The sequence below is a fragment of the Pygoscelis adeliae genome, unplaced genomic scaffold (genome assembly GCF_000699105.1).
Source record: "Pygoscelis adeliae isolate BGI_AS28 unplaced genomic scaffold, ASM69910v1 Scaffold4, whole genome shotgun sequence".
Lineage (NCBI taxonomy): Eukaryota > Metazoa > Chordata > Aves > Sphenisciformes > Spheniscidae > Pygoscelis > Pygoscelis adeliae.
The window spans coordinates 11,270,371-11,281,425 of NW_008824986.1; the positions used below are offsets into that span (position 1 = coordinate 11,270,371).

The window sequence follows — 11,055 nt, forward strand, 5'->3', positions numbered from 1 at the left end:
GGAGGAAGAGAAAGAAGCAAGTGAGGACCTTGTGGATGAAGGAGCACGGCCAGGTTTTCTCCCAGCACTGGGGATGCTGGTGCCCCCCTGTCACGTGGGCGACGGAGAGCCTGGGGGTCTCAGCAGGGTGCTCTGCCATGGTGGGAGCAACAGAAAGCACAATCTTTGAACACGCCTCCAACACGTACCGAATTGTGGCCAACAAGGGCCACTTTTGGAAGGCAGACTGGTGCTTAGGAAGGAAAAGCAATGGTACCTGAGCACACAACACCAGCATCTTCACTGTGGCCACAGTTGTGGACGCCCCAGCCACTGTGCCTGCACTGAAAGAGGGAGGACTCGCTGCCTGTGCAGTGCACATCGTCCAGGTAGATATTGCCAGTGCCTTGTCCAAAGTAGGCACTTGATGGTGCAGAAACAGCAAAGCCGCATCCCAGCTGCCTGCACACGACCTCGGCATCGTTCAGGTCCCAGCCGTCATCACAGACGGTGCCCCGGCCCCCGTAGTGGTAAATCTCTACGCGCCCCTCGCACCGGTTCCTGCCGTTCACCAGGCTCAGGGAGGCACCTGGGGAAGGAGGAGACAGGGGAAACATGGGAAAACCCTCTAGCACGCAGGCACCTTCTCTCGCCGGGGCATTGGCAATGCTCCACGACTTTCAGGCCACCAGGACTGCCACCCTCGGCTTAATCAGGCTGTGTGTTGCCGTGGCTCTGCTCCCCCATGGAGAAGACCAAACGCCACCCCGTTTAGGCACGACCTGGTACCGCAAAAGCAGTGGCCAGAGAAACCATGACAACTTCAGACCCACCTGGAGGAACCGATGCCGTGAAGCTGGCTGGGGTCGTGGTTGTAGCATCTGTTAGGGGAGGAAGAGAAAGAAGCAAGTGAGGACCTTGTGGATGAAGGAGCACGGCCAGGTTTTCTCCCAGCACTGGGGATGCTGGTGCCCCCCTGTCACGTGGGCGACGGAGAGCCTGGGGGTCTCAGCAGGGTGCTCTGCCATGGTGGGAGCAACAAAAACACAATTTTCAAACATGTCTCCAACAGATTTTCTCTTTAGGCAATGAAGTGCTAATTTCTTGGTTGCCCAGAGAGCTTGTTCCCATCCCTAGAAATATTCAAGGGCAGTTTGGGGAGGGCTCCGAGCCATCTTCTAGTTGAAGATGTCTCTGCTCATTGCAGGAGGTTTTGACTAGATGACCTTTAAATGTTCCTTCCCACCCAAACCATCCTATGATCCTATGATCCTATGATGTTGTGATTCTTGTTGTAAATAACAAGAATCGCTTTTATTGAGTGACTAAATTTGACAATGCAAGTGATAAACACATTCAGACGAGGTATGTTTTCTGTCGAGAGATGCATCTTTTGGGACACGGTGCAATCCACCTTGGAGCTTTGCTCTCTCCAGGTTTGCATGCCATGTGCCCGATAGCCCCACGAGCATGACTGGCAAACCAATGCCCTGCCCTGGGGTGTGTGGTCCACAGCACCATGCTCCTGCCTGTCCCACTTGCCACCGGGCAGCTTCAGACCCCCAAGCTGGGATACTCATTAGTACAGCCCAAAAGTAGCGCATAAACCAAAAACATGAAAAATGCAGACACATCTGAAGACATTGGCATGCTGGTACTTTGGGTCATGATACTTGCAACTGTTAAGGGAAGAAGAGAAAAAAGCAATCGAGCAACTTTTTATCTTAATAGAAGTATGAAGATTACCTCTCCCAGATCCATTAATTTCACTTGAGGCAACTCTTTTACAAATGAAAAACAGAACAGTGGTGACAAGTGTATCTGCTTGTTTCTAAGGAGATACACTCGTTCCACGTGGTGACTAGTACAACAGCCGACTGAGACTCACTGCTTTGGACAAGACAGACAAGAGAGGGGTGGTGGAGATTTGTTGAAAAAGGGGTTTTAAGAAAAGGGTGTGTTGCATATATTTTGCCCAGTTATATGCATCCACTGAGGATACAGAGGCATCCCTTCCTCTAGGACAGATTAATAATCAATTTTTAAATCTTCGTTATTAATCTGTTAAGGATAAAACTTTGCTATTAATATTTGCCATACTTCCCTGTCTTACCACTCTCAGGATTATGAAAATCAAGGGACAGAACCTATGCATTTTATGCATGCATAAATGTGACAGTAATTAATTTGGCTCTGAAAAAATACATATAAACCATCTTTTGCAGTTTTTTTTTCTCTCTTTGCTTTGATGACGTAAATGTTATTCTTTGCTGTGTGATTTGTCAGATAAATGCCAGACTATTTCAGCACTAGGTCAAGTCATCCATGACTTTGTGTAGCCACAGCAAGTCTTGAAAAGCTCCAAGGATGGGGATTCCCCAGCCTCTGTGGTAGACCTAGAGTAGAATGTATGTGTAATATTTAAACATTTAATTAAATTTTAAGGGAGCTCCGTTCTGTCAAACTCAATTGAATGTGGCTAAAGTATTCAAAAGACAGAGGGGAGGGCAGTGCCGCACCGTAAAGTCAACCTGCATGAGAGAGCATCTTACAGAGCATCGTACAAGCATGACAGTGTAGTGTGTGCTTAAAACTGTGGCACGAGGTCTCTGGGAAATGAGAGGTAATTAGTGGTGCCATATTCCACAGGGGCTTGGTAGCCTCCCAAAACTATCTTTTCAGTTCATAAAAGACTGTAAGCAGAGACAACAGGGGGCAAATCTGCCATATAGCAAGCTGATCTTTCATACATGCAGGTCTGGATTAATGTTCTGTCAGACTAAACAGAATAGTTTGGATTTTTGACTACTATTTGAATTTTCTGTGGTAATTCTTAGTGTGCATTTGCTGGCAATAATGGACAGAAGGTGCTGGGAGCTAAATAAACCAAGCATTGAGCAGACTTTTTGTCATCATAATGAAAAGAAACAGTCAAGGTTTACAGAAGGATGTGACTGGGTGGAAGTAATGTAATGTAGAATATTTGTGGTACTTCCTTAAATCTACGCTTCTAATTTGAAATACTCACAGTATTTTTAGTTGTTGAACAAATGTTGTTTATCTGCAATTGTTGGGGTTTTTTTTTTCTGTAAACTTAAATGCATAGTGAAAAACATGTAAAACAAGTATAAAGAAAACTTGCATAAGGTATTCATTTCATATCTAAGAGGAAAAATATATTCGTGATTTTCACGTAAAAATAAAGTAGTGATGTGCTTAGCCATGGTCCATGCTCTGATGCAACATTTTAGAAGTGTTGTGTATTTCTCAAGCCTTTTTTGTTTTGAGTAGCAAACACAAAATACTTGGTAATTCCCACACATTCAAAAGGTGACTTCATACAGTGAGACAGATATCGGACTTTAACGTAAAATGAACAGCAAGCAGCAATCACTACATAAACTCCTCCTTCACTTCCAGGCTGGGTCACATAAACTCTGTTGGGCTTCATGATTAAAAGACATATTCTTGTAGTAGGGGAAGCTTTTTGGAAAGCCAGAGTAACTTTCAGTAAGTAATGGTTCATGCATTCTTCAAAATTGCACAGCTTGATTTAAAACAAACACATACACCCCCACACCCCCCCAATGCTCCCTTCAACCCTCCCCAGGTGAAGTGCTTTTCTTTAAGAAGTGATGTATGAAGCCTTGGGTTTGAGTCACACTGTTACGTTTATATAACATATAGTTTATTCAAATCATCCCTCACCTGAATAATACTCTGTAATTCGTTGTGGATGTGAGTCAGGCTGCCTGCAAAAATTTCAAACTCTGGTTTGCTTTTGGTGTTACTTTTTGGGCTTCTTTGCTCTGTTATTTTATTTTTCTAAATGTCTCTTATTCTGATTTCCTTGGCTTAGTTTTTGTTTCTCTGCTTTCTATTGTTATAATTCAAGCATTTTGTACTGTCTTTTTGAAAGCAGTGGGCAAAATATGCAACACACTCTATAGCCTTCATATCCCCAGGGATATGATGGATGTTGTTTGCTTGTTTATAGCTGCAAAGAACAGTGAACAGGCAGGTGTCCTGGTCAGAAGAAATTCCTAGCAGGAGCATAGCACTTCAGATCTCTTCCCTGAAGGAGGAGTGAGAGTTATGCCTTTGGTTTTTTTTTTTTGCCTTGCTCTTAGAAGTGCATGAGCCTGAATTAAAGCAGGGAAGTCACTGTGCCAAGACAAGGTGAGAGGCTGGCAGGCATGATACGACTCAAGAGGTGTTTGCTGGGAATAGTAAATCCAAGAATTCATCCCTGTAAAATATCAACAGTATTCAGAAAGTCCTGTGCGATGCTAAATATTGTTTTCTGAGAAAACCCAACCTAACTGAACACTGTTCTGATTTGCATGTGTAAATGTGCATTCTGGATTGTTACAGTCTCCAGGTTTTTACTCCGTGTGCGTGAAAGTCTCAAGAGCGCAACTGTGAGCAAAATGCACACCTCTGGGACTTCGTGGTACCGTACAGGACAGCAACTGTGTCTTACTAGTGTGCTTCCATTAAATTATATAAAGTTAAATCAATATTGGCTGGTTCCATGTGCATCTGCAAGGTTGAATGGTTATTTCTTTCCGTTGTGTATTGCAGGTGTGTGTGGGAACATAGCAAGCGAAACAGGTTTTTGCTTTTAGTTCATTAGTCTAAGTCAAGTTAATGTCAAAACTTTACATCTAAAAGAGGGAGGGATGGAAAGACAGTAGCTATGGCAAACACTTTTGATCTTTTTCCATTCCCCCCTCCTGCACAAAGAATGCAACAGCAGCTTCTTAAAAAGAAATGCCTTGTTTCTCACAGCACCATGCTGGCACTCTGCTCAGCCAGGGAAGCCTCACCTGACAAAGGGGAAACTGTTTTTTGGACATAGGCAGACCATTTTACCCTGTTTGAAGCATCCTCCCTCCCATCAGACCCACTGATATTTCTATTGGTCCTCAAAGGGATGAAAGTGTCTGGGCAGATCACTGCCTCTGCAACCAAATCAAATTACACTTGTAACAGGAATTAGACTATAGGAAATTCGAATAATATAAAATTACAGTAATTCTTATTATAGTCTAATAATTACAATAGTAATAGCAACAGGGACATGTGCCATACTTGTTTTATCTAGGGCACTCCGTTATTAAACACCAATGTGTTAGTCGTAACAATATACTTAATCAAATACAAAACACATGGTTCAGAGAGCACCTCACACTCTTTAAAATAAACATGCATTTCATCCAGAAAATACATATTAGTCTTTAAATTCATTTCTCCAATAAAAAGATTTGGAAAATTGTATCATTGGCTTTACAGTATATTAATTTGAATTTTCTTTACTAGCCTCCTTAGTGAGGTGAGAACAAAAAATGGTGAGAACAAAAATTTAAATTAATTAAGCAATTTCAATAAAAGTTTCAATTAATTCAAAAAATTAATGTGTATAACAATTGATTTTCTCAGCTTATAGGTTTGACCTACTCATGGTTTTTGAAAGAGCTAAGCCATGCTGCTAAATCCTCTTTTACCCTTAAATCTCAGCATTAACCAGATGTAAAATATAGCCATGAAGGTGATCAGAAGTGAGACTCTTTACCTGCATCCATCTGAATTTGAAGACTTATCATTACCATCCAAGACAAGATCATGGTGGCAGCCATCTTCTTGGAGCTCCTGATATAGGAGGGCAGCAGAATTTATAGGCAGAGATGCTAAAGGGTGTAGCTCAGCAGCCCAATCTGTCCCTTGAGTAAGTCAACACCAAACACACTCCCTCACTGCTCTTACTTCCCTAATTTCCATGACTGTATGTTTGATTTGTAACCCAACATTTATAGCTTCCTGGTTCTACAAGAAGACAACACCTGACATCTTCCTCAGAGAAGGCAGAGATTAAAAGTGGTTGCAATGGCTGCTATTTTTCCATCCCATTCCTCTTTCAGCTATGAAGTTCTGCTGCTGTCACAAATGTAACATGTCCCTTTCTCGGGTTTGAGTCATACCTGAGCCAAAGTTGTTTTTTAAGTCTGTGTAGCAGAGCCTTCCTTTTTGTGACTGCAGATGTGGAAGGGTAAGAGCATGGTGGGAAACAATCGAGGGGCTTATGGAGACCCTTCTGACTGGCCTGGACTCCCTCGGGGAGGCACACCCACCAGCTGCTGGGAGGGCATCATCCGAGACAACTGTCATGTCGCCAGTCCCTTAAAGTTGTTGTGAAGGTACAGTTTCAGGGACTGAGTCAAATATCACACAAAACTTACCGTCATGTATTTCTCAAATATTAGTCACACATTAGTTAACTTTCTGGAGGTAGAAGAGTTTGGAACTAGGATGCTGAGCTGCCTTGCATTCTCCTAGTCTACTCTTGAGTATATCTGTCCTACTAGATGTCCCATAAAAATGCAGTAGAAAGTGACTACTTTCATCTTTCTGATGTCCCCTGTTCATCCTTCACTGGGATATATCTTTACCATGGTAGCAAGACTCAGACAGTACGTTTAAGCTCTGTAAGTCATCTACTGCAAATCTGAAACCACCAAAGTTATCTTTTTACTTTTGTCATAAACTCAAGTCAAAATTCAGTGGTCATACACTGATCGTTGTTAAACTACACAAATCTTCCCAGAGAACAAGGAGTTTAAGTCCGGGGATAGGGGCAAGTATAGAAAATAAGGGAGAATTAATCCCAAATTCCCTATTTCTGAAGTTCTTAAGTACTTTACAGATCCCTTAACACAGTCCTCCCACCAGGATTTACAACTTATTTAAGATAACAGATAAATAATGGGATCCAATGGAACTCTACAATGGATTTTTACAAAGAGAAACTATATTTCAGGTCATGGTCAGGTTTCAGTGGATCCGAGTGCCCATCAAAGAAACCGCATTTGCACAGCACTGCTAAATTTGGCAACATTTGAACAGTATATAAAATGCCATAATCACAGAAAGATTTAGCCTGGAAGGGGCCTCTGGAGGTCCAATCTGGTCCAATCCCCAAGTCAAAGAAGGGTTCTCTTCAAAGTTTGATCAAGTGGCTCAGGGTCTTAGTTACTCTTGTAATGCACAATCCCACATATTTTTTTTCCTAGACAAACTGTGCAAAAACTTTTAGTAGATAAAGATTTGACATGCTGGTTGTTCCTGCTGCTAGTTTTAGATGGATTTGGATTCATTACTGATTGGTAAACATATTCCTTCTCAGGAACTCAGAAATGTGTTTCTTGTGCCTCTTGAAACATGCAACACAACTGTCCTGGCCCAGAACAGCCAGCACCGAAACTCAACCTGATACACCAGAAGCAAGTCAGAAGAAGATCAAAGGGAGAAAGAAAGCACAAACTCCATAGTGGGAAGGGAAAAAAAGAAAGAGTTACTTTGTTAGACATGCCAACAGTTCATTGACTCTGTAAACACAGGTAGTCTTCTCTTATCATGGTTTTGCAAGCCAGATGCAAGAAGTGGTCATTCGGAGGGATTGAAGGAAGTAAGGGAGGTGGCTTGGTAAACAGCTTCGGGCAGCTGTCGCATACCTGGTGAGATGAAAGAAAAGCAAAAACAGATTAAAAACATTGAAAACTCAACAAATGCTGTTAATATTTGAATGGAAAAGGAGAACATGAGACAACTCCAAAGACTAAGTCTGAGGCAAGCTCAGGGTGGCTGGTCCACACAAGCCCCAAGAGCTGCAATGGCAAGCGTCACTGCATGGCCATCCTCCTTGAGGACTGGCATTCACTGCTTGGACTCCAGTGCTTCTGTTCTTCTGTCCCTAGATAAAAGGAAAACAAGTGTGGAGGATTGACCTTGGCTGGCTGCAAGACGCCCACCCAGCCCCTCTCTCATTCCTCCTCCTCAACAGGGCAGGAGGAGAAAATAAGGTGAAAAAAAGCTATGGGTTGAGATAAGGACAGAGAAATCACTTACTGATTATTGTCACAGGGAAAACAGACTCAACTTGGGGAAAAATAATTTATTTTATTGCTAATTAAAATAGATTTGGATAGCGAGAAACACAGAAAAATTAAAACAACACCTCCCCATTTTCCCAGGCTCAGCTTTATTCCTTCATTCCCAACTCCTCTACCTCCCCTCTACCCGAGTGGCGCAGAGGGCATAAGGGGAATGGGGGGCTGCAGTCAGTCCACAGCAGTTTGTTTCTGCCGCTCCATCCTCCTCACTCTTTTCCCCTGCTCCAGCGTGGGTCCTTCCCACGGGCTGCAGTCCTTCAGGATCAGCCTGCTCCAGCATGGGCTTTCCATGGCCACAGCTCCTTCAGGAAATGTCCCCTTGCTCCAGCACAGGGCCCTCCATGGGCTGCAGGGCAATCTCAGCTCTGGCACTTGGAGCACCTCCTCCCCCTCCATCTTCTCTGACCTCGGTGTTCGCAGGGCTGTTCCTCACACTTTTTCCCCCCCGAGTCCTCATTTCCTGTGTGGCGTTTTGCTCTTCTTAAATATAGTTTCCCAGCCACCAGCATGGCTCAGCTATGTCCTGAGGTGGGGCTGTTGCAGGGCCGGCTGGAACACACCAAAGAGCCAGAGACGCTGGGTCAGACATCAAGACACTAGCTGGCACAAGACGAAACCATTCCTTCCGTTTACCATACTGGATTGCATTTGCTTCATTTGTAGTGGTCACTATATTGTCCCTGATACTGCAGAAAAAAAATCTGAAGAGCCAGTGGCAAAACCAGTCCTTTGATATTGACCTGTCTTTTGCACAAAACTACCTTTCTTCCCACAAGGTAGGATGGCTGATGGGGTGGGCCATTGTTTGTTGACTCTGACACCAACTGGAGCTTGGTGAGGGTGTAGAAACATTAGCTTCAGTTTGAATCCATACTTGCTTCAAAAGTCAACTATGCGATGAAACGTTTGTCTTTTGGGTGGGAGAAAGGATGAAAGTTGTTCACACTTCTTTATTAATTGATTATTGGTCAATTCCCACTACCTCCTTTAAATTCAACTGATACCGTAGTTTCTATTGCAGCATCAAATGGTGCTTCCCTAGCATGGGATACAGCAAGGGGCAGAAAGCACGTACCGATCATTCAGTCCAAGCTGAGATAGCCTCCAGGGCACACACCTTCCCCTGGTCCCCATCCTGTCTCCCTATTTGTTCACTCTCTTTGCACCTCTGTCCAAAGCTTTGTTTACACAAGTGTTACCAAAGCAAATTGCAAGGCCGGAATGGTTTTGTTGCATAATGAAATCAAGATTTATGATTAAGCTCTATGTTTGCTTCAACAGTGAAGATTAATTAATTCAGTCAGCAACTGGAGACAGCCGTGCAGCTTGGCCATGGGAATACTGGCTTCTTTCCTTGTACACAGGCCTCCTGCCACCCCTCTGCTGCACTTTCTTCCAGTAATGGTCATTTCTCAATAGCCATTAAGGAATAAACGTGTACAAGTAAGGTGGTGCATCTGACAATCTGTAAACAATAGAATACGGTGACAAATTGACTTTCCCTGTAGAAGACTTGCTTGCACTCCTTGGTTCCCATCCTCTCCTGCTGCTTTGTTGAGCCATACAGCCCTTTAGCTCATATTCCACAGCTTCTCTCAGTACCACTTCTGCAAGCTTGTTCTTCAGTTCATGCCCTGTTTTTCATGTTACACAGCTCTGGCTGTGTTCGCTATGGATGTCTGAGAGCCCATGGACAGCTAGGACAGAACTAATTAAAGATCTTACTTGATTGCAATGTACCAGCAACAGAGAAGTCACAGCTGTGGACAACTGCATAGACACTGCAGTCCCCACCACGTGGCTATGTGGGGCTACCACTCCTCTTATTCACCCTCTTTCTCTTGGCTTGCTGTTCCTTTCCCAGCCCTTTCCTCTCTGCTCCATTGCTGGCTCCTTCTTCCCAAGAGGAATAGCATTTAGATTCACACTAATAGCTCACAACAGGGCCTGTGCAGGAGAGTAGCAAGTGTTTGGCCAAGACCTGTGCCTGGTGTGTTACAGCTGAGAGTATCCAAGTAAGCAGGTGAGGACAGCTCTTTGTGAGAGTCAAGAGCTGCACAAGGAAATAATTGTATTGCTCTTATGATACTCAGGATCTACAACACATTCATGAACAGTAACCGTACCCCTGGCTGTAGTGAATACTTTTGAAAAATGGGGAGAAAAAAGGCTGATTACAAATTCAGGTCAAATTCAGCAAACAAACGATTTCATTTGAGCAAAATGCTAAAGTGTAAAAATCTCTGTTCTGTACCTGTCATAATGAAACGTTTCAACTAAAGTTGTTGGAAATTGACCCAATCTATTTTTTAAAGCTTGAAGAACCTGAGAGCAAAACTACACTCTTCCTTTGAGGCAGTGTAAGATTGCAACTGAAAAATTTATTATTTACCAGCTCTGCTATTATTGAACTGCTTGCCCATGCCTGCAAGAGATGTTGAACTGTTGAGGAAGAGAGGGGACTTGGGATTATCTGGGAAAGGTACTAGGCAGATGGTCATGAAGACACACAACTTGTGCCTAGCCTCCATTTTGTGTTCTGTTGGTTGCCTCTCATCTGCTTCCAGCTCCTCTCCTTCTCCTGGACCTCCACTGACTCCAACCCACCCCAGCTAACGAACACTAACCTCTTCTTTACACCCAGGTGAGGTACGCAAGCTTATTACCACATTTGAATGTACCAAGATCTGTTTACCAAAGGTCTGTATGAGATAACAGAAATCAAATGCTTTTACCTTACAATGAGGGGACATCTTGCAGAGCAGGAACTGTTTGATCCCTGTTACAAACACCCCAATGTATTATACAGTGTGTCAGAGCATGAGTTAGTCCTTATATAAACATATGCTCTTCATTCCTTAAATCAACACACTCAGACCTGCAGCTGGTAAAGATAGACAAAGGCTCAATGGCAAAGGAAAAATAAATGAAAAATATAATCTCAGAAAATATCCTTGTCATTATGAAGTCTGAATACCTAAGGTTTACATAAACAGTTATTGGAACAGAGACAATAATGAGACCTAGAGCAGTGACAAGGACTGAGGCTTGCACAGTTTTAAGCAGCCTTTAGCCACTGATAAAAAGCTGCTCCTTACCCTGCAATTCTTTGTGTCTGGCACCATGC

At 43.4% G+C, this 11,055-nt stretch overlaps 1 protein-coding gene across 1 annotated transcript in view; it reads right to left on the reverse strand.

Annotated features, from left to right (window-relative positions):
• Positions 1–6,147, reverse strand: part of LOC103918647 (deleted in malignant brain tumors 1 protein-like) — an 85,215-nt gene extending 79,068 nt beyond the window's left edge. Inside the window, 2 exon segments of the mRNA XM_009326027.1 lie at positions 257–568; positions 6,111–6,147. Coding sequence (XP_009324302.1) covers positions 257–568; positions 6,111–6,147 — 349 coding nt within the window.
• Between the last annotated feature and the right edge of the window lie 4,908 nt (positions 6,148–11,055).